This window comes from Apus apus, chromosome 4 (genome assembly GCF_020740795.1).
Source record: "Apus apus isolate bApuApu2 chromosome 4, bApuApu2.pri.cur, whole genome shotgun sequence".
Classification (NCBI taxonomy): Eukaryota; Metazoa; Chordata; class Aves; order Apodiformes; family Apodidae; genus Apus; species Apus apus.
Window position 1 is genome coordinate 57155457 of NC_067285.1, and position 26712 is coordinate 57182168.

The 26712-nt window shown below is 36.0% G+C and overlaps 1 protein-coding gene across 5 annotated transcripts in view; it reads left to right on the top strand.

The window, feature by feature from the left end:
• Positions 1-25133, top strand: part of EDNRA (endothelin receptor type A) — a 37872-nt gene extending 12739 nt beyond the window's left edge. For 2 of the 5 annotated variants that reach the window (XM_051618619.1, XM_051618620.1), the window contains exons 3-8: positions 3529-3656; positions 9694-9892; positions 13473-13625; positions 15469-15602; positions 15996-16104; positions 17957-19738. In XM_051618619.1, coding sequence (XP_051474579.1) covers positions 3529-3656; positions 9694-9892; positions 13473-13625; positions 15469-15602; positions 15996-16104; positions 17957-18097 — 864 coding nt within the window. In that variant the 3' untranslated portion in view covers positions 18098-19738. Of the gene's footprint in view, positions 1-3528; positions 3657-9693; positions 9893-13472; positions 13626-15468; positions 15603-15995; positions 17006-17956; positions 19739-20589 lie in introns of those variants that run through there. The other 3 variants (XR_007889409.1, XR_007889408.1, XM_051618621.1) reach the window with 3 other exon arrangements.
• Positions 25134-26712: the final 1579 nt, after the last annotated feature.

Consider the following 26712-nt stretch of genomic DNA (forward strand, 5'->3'; position numbering starts at 1 on the left):
GTTGGTGCTGGTCTCTTCTCACAGGTAATTAGCAACAGAACAAGAGGGAATGGCTTCAAGCTGCAACAGGGGAGGTTTAGACTGGACATTAGGAAAAAAAACTTCACAGAAAGAGTGGTTAGACACTGGAATAGGCTGCCCAGGGAGATGGTTGAGTCGCCATCCCTGGATGTGTTGAAAGGTGATTTGGATGTGATGTTGGTGGATATGGTTTAGGGGAGAACTTTGTAGAGTAGGGATGATGGTTGGACTCGGTGATCCCAAGGGTCTTTTCCAACCTGAACAGTTCTATGATTCTATAAACTAAAGCCTTATGCAAGAGTTCTAGACAAAAGGCAAAAATTTGCCTTGCAAACATCTGTAATAATATTGAAAATGTATCTAGAAAATAATTCTCCTGGAGCTTTGTGTATTTTGTTCAGTTTATAAGAGAAAATCAGAACTGATCAGCAGCTTGCAAGTATAATCTCATTAATTTTGTTACAGGAGGTACTGACTACTTAAATCACCAATCCTAATTAATACATTCCCTAGCCTTCTGGCACAAGGGGGTTTGCTTTCATCAAATACAATTGTCCTAAATTGGAATACCATTGCAAAGGTGCTCACATTTTCTTTGTTGTGGTCGTGCTGGTAAATATGATATTCAGCTGTTCTTGAAGAAGACAAGAATCCTCAATATGCCAGAAAACACACAGCAACATATACTAACCATATTTATACAATGTTCTAACATTCCCAAGAAACAGGGAGTTGACAGACTTGAATTGATTCTATACCTTTCATCAAGAAATCTCATTTTAATGTTCAGCTGAATTACAAAATAATCCAGTAAAAAAGATACTTAAAGGATAGCAACTTTCCTATTTAAAGAGCAGTCATACACAATTTTTTTCCTAGTATTAACTCCTAGTAGGCTGAAAGCTTTGAATTGCTAAAATCTGTCGTGAAGAACAAGTAATCAAATGACAGTAGGAATGCGATCCTAGAGAGACACAGGCAGCATGTAGTACATAGCTTCTTCCAGCATTTTTGAGGTATAATTAAGGAAAAAAAAAAAGCCCAAGTAGCTTAGAATTGTGGTGAATGGCTATAAAAAAGCTAGATCATAAAGAAAAGATAAATTGCTAAAAATCTGGCATTCAGTGATAAATATCCTCTACTGTACAGTAAAGTGCTCTGGAAAGCTCATGCTGTGAAAAAACTGAATGCCAACCCTTACTTTAGCTGAGACAGACAGATGTGAATTTTAACTCCCTGTAGTTAATATTTCTATTATTAAAGATAATGAGTATTAGTATGTTTCAATTTAACAGTAATATAAATAGAAATGAAATGTTTACTTTGAATACTACAGTCCTGAGCTACAACCACATTTTTAATTCTGCAGACAGAATCCACCTACTCTTGCTAGATGAGTGTGTTCCAGAGCCTTAGCTTCTACTGGAAAAAATTTCTAGTCCTTGTGGTTGCAAAGATAACTCTGAAAATGTGAAATGACTGTAAACAAAGAAGTCTGCCCAAATATGATGGCAGAACAGGTCTGCAAGAAAATAACCTCTGTAGACACCAATTCAAATTTCTATTTATTTACTCATATTCCAAACAGTAAAATCTTTGTTCAGATTTAACTATAAAAATGTTTTAAATATATGATTTATAGGTTGTTTGTCATTGAAAGAACATGACTAATTTTTGCATACAGAATGGAATGGCATCAGGCCCTGCATATTTGTGCAAACAAAAGGATAGTTCCTTTTTCTGCCTTTTCCATTTTGCACTCTTGGCCAGGGACAGCTAGACTGTGGCACATCACACACAGTATTTATTGGAAATTCCCATTGTGTCACCAGTTTATCTCCATCTCATACACTTGAAAATAAAATTGTTGTGAAGTTTAAATATATTTTAGTTCTATTAAACAGTCTGAGGTCTGGACCTGACTGTATTCAAGTATTCAGCAAAATTAGGTTTTAGAAGCTTTCAGAAGCTTGGGTTTGGCTTAGAAGTGTTACTCCATAAAGTATCATTTGCTCTCTTTCTCTGAAGCAAATAAAAACATCTACAAATTCAGATAGTATTAAAACATTCTATGTTCTAGCCTTTGTTCAGTAAAGCTTCATATAAACCCGATGGCTGCACAGTAGCAATAATTAATTATCCAGTAAGATAATTATTACTGCATTTAAAAACATGCCCTTTGTTTATAAAGGGGATACTACATTCACTAGGATATTGACAGGGTTACATATCTGGCTCAAGCACTTGACATTTTCCTTTCAAACCTAATGTTTTCAACTACACAACCACTTTAACAGAAGTTGATAAGAGCGTAATAACTGTTGGGCTGTACGACACAGAATGAGTCTTACCTCTTATTCAGTATCCTACCCCTGACAAAGGCTCAGTAGCAGAGATATAATGAAGATTAAAAAAACAGTAGTACAAGAGTGACTCTTCCCCTTTGGTGAGAAGGCTTAATAACTTGTTTTTTTCAAGAGAACCACTCATGCTGACTGTAAGATCATAGAATCACAGAATGGTTTGTGTTGGAAAGGATCTTACAGATCACTTAGTACCAAACCTCTGACAGGGCTGGAGGGGAGCAGTGTTAATTTAAAGCTCTGTCATTTGTACAGAGTGGATAATCTTTCACTTATTACACTTCCATTACTTGAATATAATCTGCCATTTTATTGCCAGGCACCCAGAAAGGGAGATGATCTGTCACTGTGTAATCAGTTGTAGATTTGACTACCCTGAAAAATGTTGTATCCTGTATTTTTTACATATACTTGTTCAGAGTTTAACAGTCACAGCTACAAAGATAACTGTTTAGATTATTTTTCACAACTATTCACATGAGTCAATGTATACACATTTGTTATGTAAATGCCTCTTTGGCAATACTGATCTACACCCCAGCCACTCATTAACATCTTTCCAAATAGGTAAGTTTATGTTGCCTTGTAGTAACAGCCCACATGTATGTATGATGCAAATCCTTTAAAACACAGTATGGAACGAATTATTTATGTACAATATTTTCTCCACACAGTTCAGAATTTGGCAGTGAATACTGCCATGAGTTACATAGCAGTACATTTACAATTACAAGAATCTTCTTGCATGCAGCATGAGAATTTGGCTCTGAGGTATTTAATTATGAACTGTGAGCTATGCTTTGACTGTGTGGTTCTGGGACATGGTAACTGCCATCACTTATGACAGGGTTGAGCTAGATCCTTATTATTCAGTAAGGGTGGCAGAAGCACATTAATAAAAAAATCTTTTAGCAATACAAGTTAATATTACAATGGTACAAGGTCAGCATCTAAGTTTAAATGTTCACTTTCTGTGCTTCTTTAGTAGCAGTTTCTTCCCAGATTCACTCACTTATCAAGGATATGCTTGAGGTATGGAAAATTCATGACAACTGCTGTGTCTAAGACAAAAAATAATTGCAATTGTTAAATACTTGCTAAGTTACTCTATAAATGTTCTGATTATTTTATATCTTCTCTTTAGCTCCTTGCTCAGAAGTGGCCTTTTGGAGATTCTGAATTTGGACAGTTTCTTTGCAAATTCCTTCCCTTTATACAGAAGGCATCAGTGGGAATCACAGTCCTTAATCTCTGTGCCCTTAGTGTGGACAGGTACAGTATGTTTTACTGTTTTGACAGACTTTGTTCTTGCCCTTACAGTTCTCCCAAAATTGGGAACACTCAGTATGGTCTTCTTAGCAGGCAGACTACAGTATAGATGTAACTTACATTGTGGGTTTTTTTATATCCTGGCTATAACAAACCATCACATCTGTGGCTCAAAGTGTAATATGAAGCCAATGGACTAATTAACTTTACAGGTTTTTTAAAGCTCTAGCAAAGCATTATTTCTGTTTCCTCTGACTTAGTATTCAGACCTCTTTCTCTCATATGATCTCATGTTAATTTTGTATTCAAACAACCATAATCCTTAGGCTTAAACGTATTTTTTCAACTCCCTGCCTACGGACCACAATTATACAATTATTTTGAAAATTTTAGAACTAGTTCCATTTTATTGAAATACATGTTAGCTAAAATTGCTTTGATAGCTTGACATTGGTATTTTTATTAATGCCTCTGCTAAAAGTGATCAGGAAGATAAATAAACTTTTAAATAGAACAACAGACAAGATGCTTCTTCTATTATATTTTTTTCTTCATATATATAAGGCAGTAACAGTCAAAGACTTCATTTCTGTAAAAGCTATTTTTACTGGTCTTGGGTTTACTTCATCATGTTCTAGTCCAAAACATCAGTAATTCTGAGACAGAAAATACTGATAAATAAAATACATTATGTGTATTAGCACAGTGATGCAAATCTAAAAGAGACTTTAAAATTAGTCTTGGTTTGGTTTTGCATGAAAAGTTGATGTACAAGGTTTGCAATGGATACATGACTTCATAGTGTCCATACTGGAAACAGTTCCTTATTCTAATAGTAACTCATCAGCTGAAGCCAGAAACAAAAAAATAACACAAGCAATTATTCTATTTCTATTTTTGAGTCTGAGAACTATAAAAACAATTCAGTTTTTCAAACAGTACCTGCCCAGTTCCAGGGACTGTTCTAAGGAATAAATCCTAGATCAAGCACACATGAGACAGAGTTTGTTTGATCAGTTAGACCAATGTAGTTTCACTAGACTCAGTCTATTACATACATTTTCATAAACTGGAAGTAACTCAGCTGAACCTACCTCTTAATATATATATGTGTGTATGTATATATATATGTTTACAAGCACCAATTTGCTAATCCTCACAACAACCAAATGATGTCCCCATATGAGTATAAGGTCTTGTATAGGATCAGACTCAGACTAGTTAATTTCCTCCCCCAGTCTACATGCTTAGCCAAAGGCATTCTTTATCACCTGGTACTACTCTAGTAAATGGCTGCAGAGAACATGTGTTAGAAAACATTCTGATATTGGCTAAGTACAAGTGAATCTAGGTTAAATCACCAGGTAATCAGGATCTGCAAGCACCTTCAACAAGTTCAGTCAGGCACCGGAAGTAGCATAGTCACATTAATACAACATTCCACAGCAGCTTTTTAGTGTGGAAAATAAGTAAATATGGAATTGTGTGCTGGACTGTTTCTGGTCTACGGGGTGAGGTTTTTTTTATGAAAAAGCCCCTGAAAACGATCTCATTTATAGATATCTTGGGTGTCTATATATGGAATTGCATCCTACAAAACAAAAAAAGATGGGTAGTCAATTGGTATAATGAATTCAGAGCTCCATAACTTTGATAGTTGTTGAGTCTGCCTGCCTTGCAGACTACAGCCTTCATTTAGAACAAGGTTATTTTTTTCCTGCAAGGACTATACTCTGTGCTAACTACAACCTATTGTGAAACTTCACTCATTACAACTGCCCCTTACACAAAGTAACCGTGCAGGCCCAAAAGGAACAATGTCCACTCACATTCAGAGAGGGTTTTAAGAGGCCGACAGAAAACACCACGATAGCTATTCACCCTTCAGCGGAAGTTCAGATTTGTTTCAGATGACTCTCAAGACTTTCTAAACTGTATGTCACGATGGTGACAAAAGCCTGACTCTAAGAGGAAGGATATTTCACTTCCTGAGTTTTTACTCTTGCTTATGTCTCAGGCATAATGATTTTGATGATGAAATCATCAAAATTTTAAGAGATCTCTTTTAAGAGAGTGAGGATATGGATCTCATTGCATATGTCATTTTAGGTATGAAAACTACAGGATGTAATGATCCCTTGTCTTAAATATTGTGCATCTTTAAATATATGTAGGTGGGGAGACTGCAGTGTCCATGAAAAACAAGTTCAAATAAACCGCTAACAATGGGAGAAAAGGAAGTAGAAAATGGAAGGGAGGAGAAAGAGCAACTGAATGGCTCAAATACTAAAGTTGACAGCACAAGCATGAGCAGCAGAAAATTAAAAGGGGAGAGAAAAGAGGAGCAACATTAAAAAAGCGAAAAGGAAATTACCTGGAAAACAATGGAATATTTTAGACAAGGTTGAAGACAAAAGGGAAACAAACAGAAAAATAAAGTAAGGCAAAATACTCACACACACAGATTTTAGATTGGGGAATTAAACATAACTCACGATGCATGTATTTTATGCTATGTTAATTTCCTGGCAGATATCCTATATCTTCTAAGTATAAAGAAAATAAACCCTGCAGTTTTTACCCACTCCTAATTATGGAAGATTTGTGGCTGGACAAAGATCCTATATATTACATAACTCACAGAATAGCCACTTGAAAAATTATTCTACCACTATTTTTCAAATCACTCTTACAGCAGTAAATAGACCAAGCAATTGCAGATTAATATGTATTCAGCAAATTCTGATCTAATTACTGAGCTTCTTATGCTTGAGCTGAAACTATTCATAGAATTCTTCAGCCAGTAATTCCTTCTCTTAGTTATTTCAACTACAAACAGAGAAAAAAATTATAATAAAATACATATAGGACCCAAATCTTTACTGCTGTGCATACTGATCTTCTTATGTGCAAAAAAAAAAAAAGATGTAACTCAAACAGAACAGGTAGAAAAATGCAAGAAAGAAAAGAGCTGGATTCACCATTTACAGCTCATTTGTCAGCACTTACATAGTTACACAAATTTTACATTTTTTACTTGAAAAATATGTACAGTCTACAGGCCCATTTGCTAAGAACACCATTCAGTCATGGACAGGCCAGTATCATGGACCTTGTGCATCTGACAGACTGTAAAACTGCAAATCAGTAGACAGTAAAGTTTAAATTGATTGATAAATTCCCAAAGTTCACAAATATTTGACTATTTGTGTGAACAACTACATGTCTGTGAATACTCAATTTTGTCATTAAAGCAAAAATTTGGTAGTTGGTTTAATGATATGTAATAGAATCACAAATTATTTAAAATTAAATTCGCATTTTAATAGCAATATGTGTGAGAAGATATGATGCTGAATGTTACTTCATCAATTACCTCAGTACAGTTTGTTGTGATGCTTTCAGAATCCCGATCTCATAGCCCTCCTCCCCATGAGTGAAGCATTGCCTCCCTTCTTTCTGATATTCTTTGAATATAAGGATTCCTTTAGATGTTTTATCTTTAATCTGCAGGTCCTAAATGTAGGGGGTTTTAGTACATTCAAAATCTTTATACATACATTTGTGTTAAAATGATGTACTAAGAACCTGTCCATAGCACAGCCGTGACTACATTGTCTATGATATTACTATAGATAAAGAAAAAGTTTCTAGTCTGTTTACTGCAATAACGATGGCATTCAAGGCTCTGACACCTTCCAATGATGTTCTGTAATAATCCTTTCTCAAGTTTTTGTGAAAGGCATTCATGCATCTTCTTTCCTTTAACATCAAGGCTACAGCGAATTTTATACACAGGTCTTCCATTTTGTTAATAAGCATAATTCCAAAGGAAAAAGGGGGTGTGATACAGGAAATCAGAAGAAATTTGCTATGTGTGAATCCCAGATTAGTGTCTTGGTTAGAGAAGAGGTTGAGGATGCCGGTTCATTTTACTGACCTTTGCTCCCTAGGTCCCATATCCCTTAGCTAATGCTTTTACCCATCAGAAGCTCTTCATTCCTTCCATCTCAGAAATTCAAAATCCAGTACATGCCAGTACACTAAAAGCATCATAACACAGAGTTATAAACTACCCTTTCTTATAGCCCTGTTATCCCTGAGCCTTCAAGCCCATACCAAAATTCTGTATTCCTTCCAGTCACATCTCTGCCACCCTACCCTAACCCTTCCATCACTTAATCCTCCAACCTAAAGCTCTCTGATCTAAATGTCCCTGGTTTTCCTTCTCTTGCCAAAGCTCACCCATCCCTGCAAATCAGAGCCTACATACTTAGAAACCATATCTGCCTGATCTGTTGAGGGCATCTCCTTTCCCCTTACCTTTCACCTTCCCTGTGCCTGCTGGTATGCCCTTTTGTACTCCTGTTAGCTGCTGTCATTAGCTAAAATCACCACCCATTCAATTTTCTCTGTAAAGCCTAACCTTGTCTCATGCCTTGGAAAGGTGTTAAAAATTGCAGTGGCAGCTGCACATATCCAAATGTATCTGCCAGGAGTCTAGAGGGCAGAAAATGAGTCTCAGAAAGAAGAATACTTGCCATAGTCAGGACAATAAAATGACACCTCCTTACAATTTATAATTTGCTTCAGTGGCTTCTTCTGACACTTTTTAAAGCAGACAAACGACCTTTCTTGACTTTTTGCTCCTGAACTGAACAAGACTATTTCATCAGTGGATGCCATGATATATACATGTAATATGTATATATGTAATTCCAAATGGGAAGGTGCTATTATTTTGGGGAAGTAAAATAAGCAGTTTAGAAACTTACATCACCAATAACAGAAAGCTCTCCAGTATACATTTCATTATTACAAGATTAAAATATACTTCCTTTTTCCATAATTTTTACATAGCACTGTCTTCGCTAAATTGTTGGAAAAGCTAAGTAACATGTTTACTGCCATTATTGCTAGACAACAGTTAAATCTGCTGCTGAAAATATGGTTTATGGACTGGTTTGTACTCAGTTTTGTATGCCTCCCAGTCTTCTGCAAATAATTTTGGAAACTTTTGACTGGAGTTGACAGAGACATTGAGGACTCTAAGCTAATAAATTTCCACAAATTCCTTGAAAACTGGCACACAAATAGAGAAAAACCCTCTCAGGAGAAAGATCACTCAGTTCCCCAACTGGGAGAAAGGCTGAAGCCCGGTAACAAAACAACCCCTAATACTGGAGGGACAGAGAAGGTGAGAAGAGGATCTAGAAAAGGCAGAAATGCATGGGCTTCATTTGAAACTTCTTTAAGAATTTTTACCTTTTACCAAGATTACAGTTATGAGATGCATACACATAGGAAAGCAGGATGCAATAATTCCACTTCTTACAGAGCAACTTGCTATCTAAGGGATAAAGCTGTGGGAAAATGTTAGTTTGGGCATGTACAGACTTCTTAGCCATGCACTTCAGATTCTCATCAGAAAAGTGATGCAGAGATAGAGATAGCTGCCAGACAATCCTAACTAGCACTCAGTTGCAGTCTACGGCAAATACAGAATATGCTGCACAAACTTGGTCTTTTTAACATTGACTAGTGTAAGTAGAACAAATGCAGTTTCATTTCATGAAGAGTATTTTCACAGTATTTCATTGCTTGGAACCTGACAACTTCAGATAGCACTGCTGTTACAGCTGAGGAAACTGAAGGAGGCAGATCTTTTCAATTAGAATGGCTTGTGTGCATGGAAGCTTTTTTCTTCTGTTATGTCAGTTGATCTAATGAAAGATAAAGTCTGTCCTCACAAACTTTGCCTACTTGAATTAGAAGTCATTAGTGTAGTCCACATAGCAGAATTCCATACAAACTTGTGCTTAAGCAAAACGGTTGGAGCCAGCTCTAAGCAATCCACCCCTCGATGTGCTTTGCTGTGTCCTAGGTGGCTTAAGAGCTGGCAGAGCCCCTGAAACAGGTAGAAATAACAAGCAATAAAAGTCTAAGATGTCAGCTTTGGGATTTTAATATATAAAAGTGAACCAAGATCTTCGAATTTCAAAAAAGCTGAAGGTTAGAAACTAATGCTTGCCTTTTTCAGGTATAGAGCAGTTGCCTCCTGGAGCCGTGTTCAGGGAATTGGAATCCCTATGATCACTGCTATTGAAATTTTCTCCATTTGGCTTCTGTCCTTCATACTGGCTATTCCAGAAGCAATTGGGTTTGCTGTGGTACCTTTCAGATACAAGGATGAAGGTTATGTTACCTGCATGCTCAATCCTACAAATAAGTTTATGTTGGTGAGTAACTTTTCTTCTCTTTTTGGAATCCAGAGTATATAGGTTAGACATTTAAGATACTGGATTATAATACACTTTATTCTTCCATTAAAGTGAAAAATGTATTCTATAGATGCAAAGACGTTCCTTCACTTACAATGACCTATCTGTTTTCAGCCAGAGATATTAAATGGGACTGTCAAAACTCATGTTTTACCACTATTATTCATCAATTTGCATGCAGTAGCCAGCTTTTTTTGCAGCTAAAGAAAAGGGTGGTGCCATGCTCTAACAACTTTTCCTATTTTGAATGCACTTAAATAGTCAAAGTGAGAATAATCCCTTCATTTACAAGAAAACATGACTACAAATTTGACAGACACGTCCAAACTAGGTAGCTTGGGCACTGTTAGCTGTCATCTAGATGCAACAACTCAAGACCTAGAGAAGTGCCTGAGACACTTTCATAGCCTTCATGCTCTGTGCTACTGCAGCTTATCAGTTACCAATACCCACATTAACTTGTTCAAAGCAAGTCAGGTGAGCAGCCCCTACAGAATTCATACAATTTTACTGCATAATGATTTTCCACTTTGCTTTGCACTGAGAAAATGGACAAGTGGTACCTTAATTTTTTCTCTGTGAGGCCAAAGAAGGGCCAGCCACCATTCATCCAGTAACAAAAAAAAGTAATATTCTGTTTTGTCTCAGAGAACACAGATACTGCTAGGTCTTAAATCTTGAGGGAATTTTTTTTTTATTTTTTTTTTTTTACAGACTAAAATTCTTCATCATAGAGTGCAAGCTTCTCTTTTTTGAGCATCTGGTACTTCTCCTTTTACTGGATCAGAACAGCGCTTGGGCTAAAATTTGAAAGGATAGGGCAAAATAGAGTCAGGAAATTTAGAAAATAAAAAGTGTGGATGACAGTGCTTTTCAGAGGAACATCTCCAGCTGTGGTAGGGTTATGGAGAATGCAGGGATGGTAGAAAAAGAAAAAGATAATTGCAAGAGAAGACAAAAGGTATTCCCTAATAAAAATAATTAATACAGGTGAAGACAGAATGGAATTTCCCATACCTTTGTTACTAAACTCAGACTATATGACTGTAGATACTGTCATTATAAGAATATTTAATGCACACTGCAGCAAATTTCCCTTTTGTGATGACTGTTCTTCTCCACAAATATGCCTAGACAATCTTCACTTCCTCTCTCCCTAAGAAAAATAAGTTTCCCCTCCCTCTTCTAAACAACACCACAGTTCAAGTCTTCCATAGGCATGCAAACTTAAATGATTATTGTTCTGTTCTAAATGTGGTAAGTAGAATAGCTTATTTTATTAACAGGAATTATTAACTTTTTCTTGCTCAGCAAAATTCAAAAGCTCCAAACATCCCCACATCAGTTTAATTTTCAAGGAAACAAACCAGCATTTATGTTCAAGCTGAGAGTAAACGTTGGACATGTCTGTCAAAATTGCGCATTTTGTTTCAATGTGTTGCAATCAAGTACAAACATCAGATAAAAATGGAATTACCATTTTAAACTTACAGTATTTACTACCACAACCACCACAATAAACAATTACTAAACTTTGGGAAGGATTTATGATTAACTTTTGTTTTTAATAGGAGCTTTATTCATGTTTAAAGCTATCCTTGAAAGACTTAAGATTCATGCTAGACAACGATTCCCAAGAGGCTGAGTGCACTAGGAAGCTTGTTTAAAATGCACATTTCCTGTAGAAAACCAGTTCCATGTGGGCTTTCAAGACAAACAAAAGAATGTCTACTTCTCTTAAATCATCTCAATTTTGTGCTTTGATGTAAGCTTTGTGAAACTCAAATTCCACAACTAATCACTTACAGACATGTTCATGTAGGTTTTATAACTTCACAAAGCCAGGTCCTCTTTCAGGATAGATGGGGTGGTCAGGATTGTGACACAGAGCTCCATGTCTGTGTCTTCTTGACTGACAGGCAGTGCACACAAAAGCAAATAGACCAATAAGACAACATTTTCCTTGTAAACATAGCATGGATTCACACAATACGCATTTTGTCGTGCTGCCCAACCAGTACGACTCTAGCCAGACTTGAAGAAATTTGCCACAAAAAATATAATTGTCTTAATGCATTTGTAATTCTGTTCTCCACACAAGTGGTAATTTGATTTCCCCTCAGTACAAACTCTTCAAATATGAGGCATATTATTTTCTGTTTTTCTGCTGGCAGCAGCTCTGTTCTCAGTGGGGGAAATTCTGCCCCCAAGGAGAGTGCAACTATGCAGCAGACTGTAGCCCCTCCCCACACAGGGATGAGGCTACCGAGGGGGAGGAAACAAGCTAATAAACAATTAAAAATGTCCTGTGAGATGGGGTTGTGGCCTAAGTATCTGCAGCATATTCTAAATAACAAGCTCTGTAAGCAGCTAACTGTTTTGGGGCAGTGGGAGAAATACCCCTTTTTCTTAGTAAATCAACTTTCTAGTAGATTTTAAAATTAACATTATTAAATACTAGTCTATTGTATATATTTTCATTTTATTGTCATTCAGTTTTAAATGTAAGCAAGATATGACAAGTTTAACTTTTTCAAACAGGATTAATATAATCCTGTTACTAGCATTTTGACATTTGGTGTGGGAACTATGATGTTAAAGCACATCATCTAGGAATAAACAAGCTAAGAGAAATATTATGAGAAAGAAGGTTCTCTTTTACACATATCCATCTTAGTGACTAATAAGAGACAAAGTATTTTAAAGGTCATATTTCAGGGCACACTTTTGGCTGAGCATAAATATTGTATCTTGTTTTTTAACTTCTAAGTCTGAAAATATACTTGTCTACAGAAAAGAGTAATTTAAGTGCTTTTGAAAAAGTAGTATTTCCCATAATACATAAATGTATTAACTTAAGCCACAACTAACAGTTAAAATTACACAGCAAATTACTGCTACTCTATCAAGTCCCTAACTGTCCAGTCACAAAAGGCAAATCATATGAATGGCAGGCAGAGTTAAAATAAACTGTACCACTAGAGCCACCAGTCCTAGGCCTTGCATATATCAGACCAACACTTATGAAGTGGCTCCTATCTGTCTCGTATATAAGCAAACTAACTACCAGTCTTTTAACTGATAACATAAGGTGATTAAACTTAAGACATTTTGAATTTTCCTTTTTTAGAATCAAGATAGAAGTTGTAGAGGTAAATGGCATTTCCTGAGACAGGCTTTTAGTAAAATTTGTTATCTCAAACTGACACTGTCTACATTGTGGCATGTCTTTTTCATGAAACTGGATTCCAGTTTTCATGAATGAGCATAAAAGTTTAGAAAACTAACAAAAAATTCCAACCCAAGACAGATTTCAAAAGTACAGACAGGCTATCCCCAAGATAAAATAAATGTTGATGCTACCACAATTTCCCCTCTTTTATGTTGGTCCAAAACAGATCAACAGTAAGTTTACATAATTTGTTCACAGATAGACAGATACCAGCATACCAACTGTCATGCTTTCCAAGACCTTTCTGTGGTACTTTCTGTTGAATCATAAGAAAATATCTTTTTCTTTTCTTTACCTTATCTACAGTTTTACAAAGATGCAAAGGATTGGTGGCTGTTTGGTTTCTATTTTTGCATGCCCCTGGCATGTACTGCCATCTTCTATACACTAATGACTTGTGAGATGTTAAACAGAAGAAACAGCAACTTGAGAATTGCTCTCAGTGAACACCTTAAGCAGGTAATTACTAGAAACAGCAATGTCTGAAAACACTGTTCTTCTCTCTTTGGCTTAGCTTAGAAATGTTTCAAAGTGTACTAGAATACAGTAAATTACAGACATAGAAAGTGAGAATGTAGCTTATTTATTACATTAATGTATTAATTTAAACCCAGAGCACTGGACTAAATCATAGTATAAGGAGGTTTTGAAAACAACATGCTTCGGAAACTAACCAGTTTCTTTCTATTCTTATGACAGTATGACAGTTGTGCTCTCCTGTTCTTGAACCTCAAATCACTATTGGCTAAATACTTTGAAACTTAACTACAAAGATTTGCCAAATGTTTCTTTTTATTCATAAAGGTATGACTTCACAGGCCCTCTCTACTTCTGACACACAGCAATATACAACTTTAGTTTCATATAAAAAGCAATTGTAGAATAGCCTGGTTTAGAATAGAGTGGAATTCTTTCAGTTATTGCACTATTGCAGTACCACAACTCCTCTGCTGATTCATTCCAGACCAGGGCAGACTGGAAAATCCTCCCCCTTGTGCAGATACTCTGCTTTTTCCCCTCATCAGGCCTCAAGACCTGCAACAGTGTTTTTGTTCTAGGGCCACATGCAAGTATCTCTCCATCCACTAGAACTATAATGGTATGGATAGGATGGGGGAAGCCACCCTCCAAGATTTCCCATTCTGACATGCAGTGCCCAGTAAGCTACTCACACTGGTTGCAGGGGTATGACTATGCCACAGTTTACAAATGTTTCTCTTTAACTATCCCCTGTTGCCTTCTTTGTTCCTTCCTTCTCCACATGAATGTCCAGTCATGATCGTGTTCATATTTTGATAGAAGTGGCTATCATAAGAAAGAAGACACAAGAGTAGTCATATTCAAACCCTAATGACTTACTCTAATCACACATTTAGGTTTTGCAATGACAGAGCTTTGCAATGCTTGTTAGCATTACATTACAGTAGCAGTTTTAGAAGTGGTATCTTTACCCTTTCACAGGCTTCTTTTTATGAAATCCATGCCTACCAAACACCACTGGTACACATTGTCAAAAATCCACTAAAGCATCTGTAAATCTTAGAGCCATATAAAGTGTCCATTAAATGTAAATGTAAATTATTTCCTGACAAAGTATTATGAGATTAAGCTGTAACAGACATTGCAAAATTTGTTTGTAGAGGAACTATTTACTTAAGAGTGTCAGGATCACATAGCAAAATTAATATACTGTGCAGTATCCCTTTATGTAACATGCTGCATGCTAAATATAAAATTATACATCAGAGGGAATTTGACATCCTGAGTGGTTGAGTGAAACTTTTCTTACCAACCAATATAGGTGCCTTGGGATTACAGGCTGCCTCACATCAAGAATTAGGTACAAGTGGTTAATCAAGCAGGTGTGATCCCACTTTCCCTCATACACAAAAATGTTTTCTTGCACATTATGCATGTTTCCGAAGAAGTAAGTTTATCTGCAGAATTGCCAGAAAAATAATCCATTGTAGAGCAATAACAAGGACTGTGAAAGTAGTCAGGTTCAGAAAAGTACAGCAGTGGATTTTCCTTGGCTGTCCTCTTCAATGTCTTGGCAATGACCTGTGTGTTTCAGTTGCTTCAGTTTCCAATGGACAGGTTCTGTCGAGGATTGCCAGAATCAAGAACATGACAAGCCCCATAAAAAAACAGGTCAGGGACGTCAGGTAGTCTGGAAGCTGCACTTCAGGAATCCTTGCATGCCTTAACTACATTACTTTCCTTGCTGCTAACATCACTACATTACAATCACCTACCAGTATGAATCAGGCACTCAGTCAGTTATCGTTACTTCTTTTTCTAGCGTCGAGAAGTTGCGAAGACAGTTTTCTGTTTAGTAGTGATTTTTGCTCTTTGCTGGTTCCCTCTCCATTTGAGCCGAATTTTGAAGAAAATGGTATACAATGAAAGAGATCCCAGCAGATGTGAACTGCTCAGGTACGTGATTTTCTATGTCAATTAATTGTTTATACTGAAAAAATTATAAAACTGCACACTTAAGAGTCTATGAGAAATACCATTGTGCATACAACTGTGGTGTTAGAAGAGCACGCACTTTAAGACCATTCAGCTGCATCCATTTTCAGGGATTTCAGTTTTAATCAGGTAACATAATTTCAGTAAATGTTTGTCACCGTTTCAATCTCTTTCCTCTGGCTTTTATTAACTTCTTTGAGAGGGGTTATTATAGACCTGGTATGGTACAAGACTGAGGGAGTTAAGTAAGAGAATTATTTTCTCCGAGAGAAGAGATTTGTAACCACAAAGAACACAGATGCTTTTTCAGTATATGAACAGTTTAAATGTTTTGCTTTCTCATTTGTTGCCTAGTTTTTTGCTGCCATTGGATTATATCAGTATCAACCTGGCAACCATGAACTCTTGTATAAATCCAATAGCTCTGTATTTTGTGAGCAAGAAGTTTAAAAACTGTTTCCAGGTAAGATCTTCTTGATAAGATTTTATGTCCAGTTAATGAACTGTATTACACCACTAAGTTATTACCTATTATAGCAGTTGGGAGAAGCAGCATGCAAAGGAATGAAAGATTATAGATTGTCTAGTTTACCAGCTAGCAGCTCGCAAAGCACGCATACCAAACAGACTGGAACTATCCACCTCATCTGAAATGCTAAACCAGTAAATAACTTTCACATACTCCTCATACGTAAATGTGCAAACCGAAATAAACATGCTCTTGTAAGTATTATTTATCTGCATGTGACATGTATGTGAAGTATAAATTTGGTTGATAACATTTCCCCCTCGAGATAGAGAAAAAATATCCACAGGACATTGAGCTGACTACAGTTAAACAATCCCATTAACAACTACAATTTTCAGGCTTGCGTACCAAAGCAGGCACCTGAGTTGACTTGGGCAATTAAAATTGCATTATAGCTTTTACCTGCATTTTTCCAGTTCTTATACATGCAAACTTATTTTAAGGCTAAAATAATGTCCTTGTGACACTGCACATCTGCAAGTCCCCTTTCACCTAATAAAGGCAATAAATACATAAAGAAAGAAAATGAGTGGTAAAGAAAGTAATTAAATTGAAAAGGAAGACTGAAATAGCTTCATCTGCAAAGCAAAACAAAAGATGACAGGACTGTACAACTGAACTTTTAACTTTAGCTACTGAAAAAATGTACTACATTATTAAAATAGGGAATTCCTGTTAATCAGTAGCCTGCTCGGACTTCAAAACTATTTAAAAGGAGTATTTTCACATCATAAATAAGAAGTCATCTTTGCTTTTTATGGTCCCCAACTTCATTTGAGAACTATGGAGAGGATAATGTCCTGAACTTATGCTCATGTGAAAGGGAGTAGTAACAGTAAGTACTACCCAAGCTGCTCTTCATATCATTAGCTTGTTCTTCCCGTTTGTCATTCCAAATAAAATTACCATCCAACAGCTCTAATTAAAGAATTTTCACCTATTATTTAATTCTTCTCAGCTCCTCATTTTAGCTCACCATTTCCCTTCTAATATCATGGTCATTAATACAAGCAATCTTTCAATTTTAGAGTTTCTTACCTCTGTTGCTGTTTTACATACCCTCCCATAGACAGTACATATATCTTCAGTCTGGCTTTACCTCTCCGCAACACTCCTTTCTCATAGAGTTCACAGAAGTCATGGATCTACTGCTGTTACAACCATTGCTCCTCTGAAGCAGTAAAATCTTTCCCCTAAAGTACAGAATCCATCTACATTGAATTAGGCACTAGTTTAGTGGAAGGAAGATAACTGAAGGATCCTTTCTGCTCCTTTCAGGAGAGAGAAGTGAACACACAAGCCTAGGAGCATGATCCTGAACGACCTGTTCTTAACTGTGAAAAGTTACACACCTCAATATGTTCACTTTCTCTTTTCCTAAAGAACTTTGAGCAGAGACCTAAGTCACAGACCAGGGAATTTTCTTTTCACTTACATGCTAAGCACCCTGCTGATTCTTAAGTTTGAAAGTGCAGTGATAAAGAGGGGGGAAAAAAACCTCTTACAATATATATTGAGTTCTGATAGCTCTCAATCTATTTACCTTAGTCAAACAAATTTCCCTTTTGGTACTATGAAAGTTTATCTTAAATAAAGAGACACAGGCCTGCTGGGTTTGTGATGTTTAATCACAAGAATTGTTTGCATCCTAGAAAAAAAAATTTGCCTGAGTGCAGCTATCATTTCCTTCAGGTAGAATAGTCTGTTCATTTCTGAATGAAAAATATGGCTAGCAATCTGCATAGAGTTGATAGATTTGTGTTTACCTTTTTGTTTTTATTTTCAGTCATGTCTTTGCTGTTGCTGCTCCCAGTCTAAGAGTCTAGTGACTTCAGTGCCTATGAATGGAACCAGCATTCAGTGGAAAAATCAAGAAATAAACAATCACAATACAGATCGAAGCAGCCATAAAGACAGCATAAACTGAAAATTAAGGACTCTGATACCGCTTCAGAATCAGACAGGAAAAAAGTCACAACAAAGCTATTTGAACAGGAAACCCAGTGACTGTTCCATAATCAATTCACACATGTGCACCCTGGTACCTAATTCTAGAGGTGACTCAGTAGATTGACTATAACTGATGTTCTGTGAACTGAGATCCACTGGATGGTAATTCTGTCCCTGAAAATTATATTGACATGCTTATGACACCAAAAAAATGACTTGAACTACACAGGTGGTTCACTCTTCTGAACCAAGCAGGAACTGTCCAGTATCTGTGACTTGTAAAATAGAAACTTTTTACCTAATTGTCACCTAGAATTAAATAGTCCGGAATTTTTCAGAAGATAAAAAAAAATGGAATCTGTCTGTGACTATATTTTCTCTGCTCATATGTCTTTTAACTTCTATTTGTGTGGAGGATATATTCCAAGCACCAGTATGTTTTGCATGTTGTTGTTTTTCAAGTTTATGTTGGAAAATGTTTTGGTCCACACCAGTATTTTATTTACTTATGTTACAATGGGTCAGGACATTAGCCAGACAGTTCACATTTGTAGCACTTCAGTACTCAAAAATAGGAAGACCATTTAAAGTAGCATCAACATTTGGCACTTAAGCACAGATTAATACAAAAAGCAGTATTAATAATACAGTCCTATACTGTGTTATTTATTCTAAAGCTCTGTACAAAACAAACATAAGAAACAATCTATATCAGGAAAAAGAATGAAAGATGCCCACAGAGGAGCACCTTACAATGTGTTTTTAATTAGTCTGCCATGTTAATTCTTAAACTATATGAATCCATTAATCTATCTAGACTATACCTGTGTTAAATCTATAGCAAAATGAGGGTCAGTAGAACACAATGAAACTGTTTTATTGAATGAAACTTATTAAAGCTGTCTGAAGAGTTTCTAGGAATATGGTTATTATAGCAACTATACACAACACTACTTACACATTGTGAGCATGAGGTTATTGTCATTGTGGATGCAAAACTGTGGAAGTCCACAACAGTGGGATTTGCACACCAATGTTCCGTGCATTATGCTCACAGATTTATTTGTCTTACTCTCACAATGTTCAAAGATTTTGTTAACTGTACAAGTGCTATAATATAGAGAAAATATTGCTTGCATAGATGTAAATTGGTTATTTACTTATTATTTCCACCTATTATGGTTACATGGCAAGAGATTCCTTTGTTGGCTATAAAAAAATTTAATAGGTAGCCTTTCATTAAATAGTGGAATTAAATAGTATGGTGTCATATACAATATGCCTCATGCACAAATCTACCATCATCTATTGTGCCAGGATAAGAAACAGTAATTAAAATCCCATATATTTTTAAACATCCATTACATTTTAAATGAAAGATATAATCCTGTGTATTTTTATTTACAAGGTCAAAAAGCTAGTGCCTACAGTGACTTCTGCTGCATAAGTTTCCCAAATGTTTACAGTCACACAAATCTTCTAAAGTATATTTAAAAAGTTATTTAAATTGGTTTATGTATTTTTGTGTGCTTTTGTCTGTGACATATATGCCTGTACAAATACATACAAGTTTTTGTTCATATGTTATAAACCTAAATACAGTCTTCTGACAGTGGTCTGTAGTAGTGTCTAAGAGCATGGTATTGAATGAGACATGGCTGAATTTAATTCAAAACATTTCATCCTCCAACTGCATAAAAAAATCATAGCAAATTAATAACAATGCTTTTCTTTGAGACAGTTGAATTACTGAGTCTCTTTACATTCTGACACCTTCACTCCTTTAATGAAATGTATTGAGCAGATGATAAACAGAAAACAGAGAAAGCAGACATAAGAAATGGATTTAAGTTGTAAATTGCCCCCTCTTTATTTCAAGACAGGGAAAAGCCTTGTGTGCATTCCCCTCTTCTGTCATTTATCTGATGGTTAGATGAACCAAAAAATTCAGACTATACCAGGAAACCAATAATCTGATTGTTCAGAGGCAATCTTTTCTACCTCTCTATATAAGACAGTGAGCAGTAGAGACAATCCAGGAGAGAAAAACACACCACATGTACCTGCAAGTTTCAGATGTTGAAACAGACCATTTGTAGGCCTTACCAGCACTGATACCAACCACAACTTATGAAAAACTAATGTTTTTCCTTCCACTATTAATACTCAAACACCTATTGCTTTCAAACCAATATCTGGTTCTATTACATGACAAAGATATATGCACATACACACAAAGCACACCTTAATCCAGTTCAGCCTAGATGGAAAATACATGTTCCCACTTCCTAAATAGCTGACTGGCATTAGTGGCAGCATTATAAACTACAAAACTTTTTACCTAAAGAACAGGATAAAGTATCTATGTGAGACATGGTTATTAGAATGCTTTACAATTATTTTTAGAAGTTTACTTAGGGATCAAAGCCTGCAAAAGCTAATTTGTGGTCCTCATTCCATATCCTCCAGCCAGTGGAAGGACAGAGAGCATAAATAACACCTAGAGGAAGGTCTTGGAGGTCACAGACTGTTCTTCCATGCATGCTCCTTTGTGTTTTCAATGGTGGCTGCTGCTCCCACTCAAGAACCAATACGAAGAAAAAAAGTGTTAAAAGATGTGGCAATTATGGTAAGCTGGGGGGAACTAATTCTGCAAAACTTACTAAGGTACTTATTTTTTTCATTCTGTCCTGTTCTTCCCAATGATAATGGTAGGTATTCCTCTTGGTATTGAATCTACCCTAAATTTTAAAACAGCTACCTACCAAAAGAACCAACAAAAAAATTTCACAATTCTGAAATCCAACCATGTTTAATTTTAGCCTTTTCTTTTTCTGCAAAAAAAAAATAAATCACCCTGGCATTTCTCTTTGTGCATCAAAACCAGTGCAGGTTTAGTTGGGATTTTGCTCTGCTGTCTCACAGAAGCTGCTTTCTTTTTTTACATCAGAACAACTTTCCACAAGTCACCTTCCATATTTCTTATTTTCTAGATATTATGTCTGGTGTTTGCATTCCTCTCAGCTGAACCAAGCTTAGCATTTTTCTGCCATTGACAGAATCTCTGTTCCAGAAGTTTCAGATTAGTTCTGACACTTTTCATAACATTTTTTCATCATAACCAAAATCCATTTAACTATCATAGAATCATGGGATTGTCAGAGTTGGAAAGGACTTCTAGACATCATCTAGTCCAGCTCCCCACTAAAGCAGGATGCCCTACAGCACATTAATCAGGACTGCATCCAGGTGGGTCTTGAATATCTTCAGAGAAGGAGACTCCACAACCTCCCTGGGCAGCCTGTTCCAGTGCTCTGTCACCCTCACCGTAAATAAGTTTTTCCTCATATTTAAATGGACTTTCCTGTGTTCTGCTTGTGCCCATTGCCCCTTGTCCTGTCACTGGGAACTGCTGAAAAGAGTCTGGCTCCATTCTCCTTGCACCCACCCCTTAGATACATACAGGCATTAATAAGGTCTACCCTCAGCCTCCTCCTCTGCAAGCTGAAGAGTCCCAGTTCTCTCAGCCTTTCCTCATAAAGGAGATGCTCCAATCCCCCAGTCATCTTTGTTGCCCTCCACTGGACTCTCTAGTAGTTCCCTGTCTCTCTTGAACTGGGGCGCCTAGAACTGGACACAGTATTCCAGATGTGGCCTTACCAGGGCAGAGTAGAGGGGGAGAACAACCTCTCACCTACTGGCCAATATTCTCTTTTGTGGACATTGTAATACTCAACTCTTTTCAATCCAGTCTAAAATTTCATTGACTGTTTTCACTTATACACAGTCCCACATCTCAACCTCAAACTTTGTAGACTTTAATTTTATAATCCAGTTATTCTTGTTTTCAATATGCATTTATTTTCAACTACCTCACTAAAATTTTCCTCTTTGATGTATTTTATACATACTCACTTCAAAGATTCAGCATACATAAGTTTTCATTCATATATGTATTTATTTACATATGAAGCTCTGCGCTCCAGAGCTGACTTAGCCAGCTCCTGTGCTTTGGAAAAAAGTGCCTTTGTAGTAGTTAACCATAAATCTCACTTGAGAGAACTGTTGGCTTGATTTCTTGAAAGGAGGCCATATGTAACATGCATGTCTGAATAGGCTTATTTTTGCTTTTAATACAGTCAGTTTCAGGTGTTTACCTGCCTGTCCCACCATCTTTCAAAAACAACCATTAACTCCCTACCAAATTTCAAGAAATTTAACAGAACAGAGTTAGCATCATTATGAAGTTAGAGAGTTTAATAAAAGTACAGGATGGGTAGAAGAACAAGAACCTACTTGTGCTCAACACTAAAAATATGCTGAAATGGAGCTTATGTGTGCTCAACAAATTCACATGATAGAGAAACAATGAAAATTGTAGATGGAAAAAAGCACTTTGATCAGAGACATCTAAGAATCAAACCACAACACAAACTCCTGGAAAACAGTATTCTTAAGTTCCATTGCTTGTGCAATTACTTGCTTTTTTGCTGTTTCTCATCATTTACATATTTACTGCAATCTTTTTTACTATATCATTTGATTCTGTGAAGCCTTATGGGTTTCATTTTGGGAGAAGACATGGTACAAATTCAAATGCTGTTGCATTTGTATGAACAGATTTCTGCTCAAATGTCCCTGAGGCAAAGCATGCATTTTCATTAAAAGAAACACTTGGATTGCATGCTAACATTGCCTTGCAAAATTTTTTCCATTCAGTTGTGCAAAACTTGGATCAGCAAATTATTCCTAATTTACAGCCCCTGTCCTTTCAAAGACTAAGTAAAGGCAATTATCTCCAGAATCAGGGAAAAGGAAGACATAAGAAGTTCACAGAACAAAAACAATTTCTAAGTTACACTAGAGAAAAACCCAGCAAACAACAAACAAAAATAAAACAAACGAAAACAAACAGGGATGTTTAAAATAATGTCTCTAAAAGAAACACAGCTTATCAAGACTCCAAGTGTGGGAAAGGAAGATAAGAACTAAATTAAAAAATGTAGGTCACCTCTAGTTTCTCTAAAGGAAGATGAAATTAATTGACCTGTAGTATCTCATCCCAGTCAGTTTTGCAGTCTCATTAGTTACAGAAGAAATTACAAGAAAGCTCAAAAGTGAGTGTTATAACTGATAAGAAAAAAGAATTTATTCCAGTCTTCAGCAACACTCCACGCACATTTCTCAGAGTAACTGAGTATCTGCAAACTGCTCTGAAATCCACTATTTGGAAATACTTGGTGCGTCTCAGAATAAGGCCTTGTACTTTAATCTTATGCTGTCTTAGTCCTTGGGAGTAAAAACACTGAGTCTATAAGGTACTGACTCAAGCATCCAAAATGATTAATAAGAAGCATTTCTAAGCCATCCTAGAGAACATGTATCTCAAGTGAACTGCAGTAACTCCAGTAAAAAGGTTCCAAGGAATCCAGAATCAAAAAATGTCAATTTCCTTTTTGTGATCATTTGTATGTGTGAAAAATCGCTTCCACAGAACTGCAAGTGTTTGTTCTTCTGTATAAAGTACATTTATATTTAAAAGAAATCTGATATTCTCTTCTGTTTACTTAAGAAGTGTGGCCCATATACAGAGAAAGTAGAAAAGATACTGTGTAATTCAACTATGAGCACTTCCATATAACATATGATTGTACCTTATGATAACCAAAGTTATGAATAGCCCATTGGGTAATCAAATCCCAAAATGTTTTAATGTTGAAGTGCTTGTTGAGAAATAGAAAATTAATACATTCCTAACAGTTTGTTTCAATATTCTGAGAAAGAGACTATCACAGTATTAAATGGGAAAATCGGGTAAATCACTTGATGGCAAACTAAAAAATTTGCCCTGGACACTCAGATTTAGTTAAGCTTTAGTTAATTTTATTTGAAATACAACCAAGATAAAGGCATGAGGTTAGTTTACCAAGAAAATAAACTTTTCTACAATTTCAGCATAAAATAAAAAAGATAAAGAAAGACCAAAGTCATCAAGTGTTAGTCAGTGTAGCTTTAGTTACCCAAGGTCATTATTTGCTCACAGAAGAACTGAATGCATCTGCACTGATTGAAACAATAAGAAAATAATGAAGGATGTTATTTTATTCTTCAGCTGAAGGTACTACAAAGTTAAAACCAGCCATTAACAGAATTTCAAGTTTCAAGTAGTAACTTGGGAGTAAGTGTTAAATCTGATAAAGTAAATGATAAAGTTTTGACTGACTTCAGTAGAACTGGGACTTCAGTCAGAATGAATGAGGGAGCCCCATCAGCATGGTAACTATGGCAATGTGACTAAGTCCATTACAGCTAAGCAGGACAGAAGAAGTAAAAGACTCAGTGGTGCTTGTATGAATAATTGCAAAATTATCATCATCTCATGCTCAGGTGGGAAAATAAGCTTCAGCACACTCTTCCTCCCATAAAGTCAGCTTAATAAAAGAAGTCAGAGGTAACAGGGTTCTCCTCTCACACCACTCCGCCAGAGACAGGTAGCCAGACCAGGAAAGGAAAATTGTCTGCTTGCAGAGAACAATCCTCATTACAGAATACTGATACTCTGAAAGTCCATAGTGCTCCCCTAATCCTGTCATTACTCCAAGATGTAATTTTTACAGATACAAGTTGTTGCAGAGATGTCAATAGAATTATCTATGTCAATGTACTTATTGCATGTGTCCTCTTCACTGTTCAGACAATTATTGGAAATGTACAGTTTGCTGCAATATCCTAACATTACATATCCCCGAAATGCCTACTGCAATTATGTACACCAGTTTTACTGAAACAATTCTGGTCTATGCTGAAATCAATGTGGATTTATTATAGTGTGAGTACATCTCTCTCAGAAACAGTAATCCTATGTCAGAGGAATCACAGGATCAATATTTATTACAGCAGGTGATGCAGCATGCTGCATTCCTGAAGAAGTTGATGTATAAACAAGAAAAATACCTCTGTGGGGGTTTACCTTGCTGAGTGAAAATAAACACTTAAAACTCTCCTGATATACAGATGGCTGGGATCTGTCTCCTTTCAGAAAACTTCATCTTCTGTAGCTGATCAGATATTTAGCTGTTCTAAAGATGTATTTTCTAGTCTTTGGTAAAATACAGTTTGCACTGCATGAGAACTGTCATGTACAGGCATTCCCACTTTGCAGTTTTCATAAACATTGTTCTGTATACAAATAAATCAAGAATATTGAAAATGTATTACACAAAAAAAAGAATTAGATGTCACAAGAAAAGGAGCTTTCTATAACTAAGCTAACCTGAAGTTTTTTAATCAAGCTACACTTGGAACTTCAGTTACTTGGATATTTTTTTGTTAAACTGTTAGTAAATTTCTATAGTTCCCTTGAATTGAAAATAAGAATGCAACACAATTCTTAATTTATTGGATAATTAGTTAACTTTTGCCCTGTTTAGTCTCAAAATTGAAAATAGATAATTTAATACACTGTTTATATCTTAGTTCTAGCAAGATTACTTTTTAACCCAAATTGCTATGAGCTGCCTAGAACTGGTTAACAGCTCCAGCCACATGAGCAACAATTTGTTACACTGGGTGCCAGGATGGAAAATGGAAAGGATCGACTAACCTAAATGAACAAACAATGCAAATCCAGAACAATTTTGAGCTCATCAGGGAGCTGAAAATCTATTCCAAATGCTGCTTCAACTACATGTCGTGTAAGTACTCTAGTAATTTTTTCCAAAACTATGCTTTGCAAGCTCATGGCAACGTATGGTGGATAAGTTTTATAAAATGTTAGAAAAGAAACTTTATACTGCTTAATACTCAAAGTTTTATTTAGAGTTGTGATCTGAAAAAAATTGTGTTAACTAATTTTCATTGTCTACACTCTGCAGAACTTTGAGAACTCCGCAAATTGAAAAGACAACAGAAATTCTCTTAAATAGCATAAAGACAAGAGAAAAACGGTGCTTACAGCTTGTCTTTGACATCTCTTATTTTGTCCTTCTCCCTGAGATCCTTTCTTATCCTTGTCACTGACTTATCACTGTCAATAAGCAGGATGAATTAATTTCCGTTGAACTCTTCACTGCTTCCACTGTTAATATTATCCAGGCCTAAAGCCAGCCTCAGGTATTACTGCTCTATACCAAAAGTTCTAATGTGAGCACATCTTGAACTGTCAGGGTAGTTCCTCAAGATAACACAATAGAAATGTAACAGTTGTAGGGCAGGCAATTATAGGAAACAGAATAAAATTAGTGGGGGGAAAAAAGCAATTAAGTATTTGCATTGAAATAAGTTTTCCACCTTTACAAAAGGTTTTCTATCAATTTTCCACAACTTTTATCTCAAAGCCTCTTCAGAATCACAATCAATAAAAACATTAATGTTTCTGTCTCATATCAAGGAAGCAAAAGGTTTGATTCAATTCTTAAGCTAAGAGTAATATTTTTTAAAAACTTTCAGATATATATGTAGTATAGAAGATTCTGAAGTCTATTTTGCAATGGATTAATATTTTTTGAGAAATAACCCAACAGCACAGCAAATTATATCATGTGCTACTGCATGGACACCCAAATCGCTTAACTTAAAACTAGAGGGATAAAG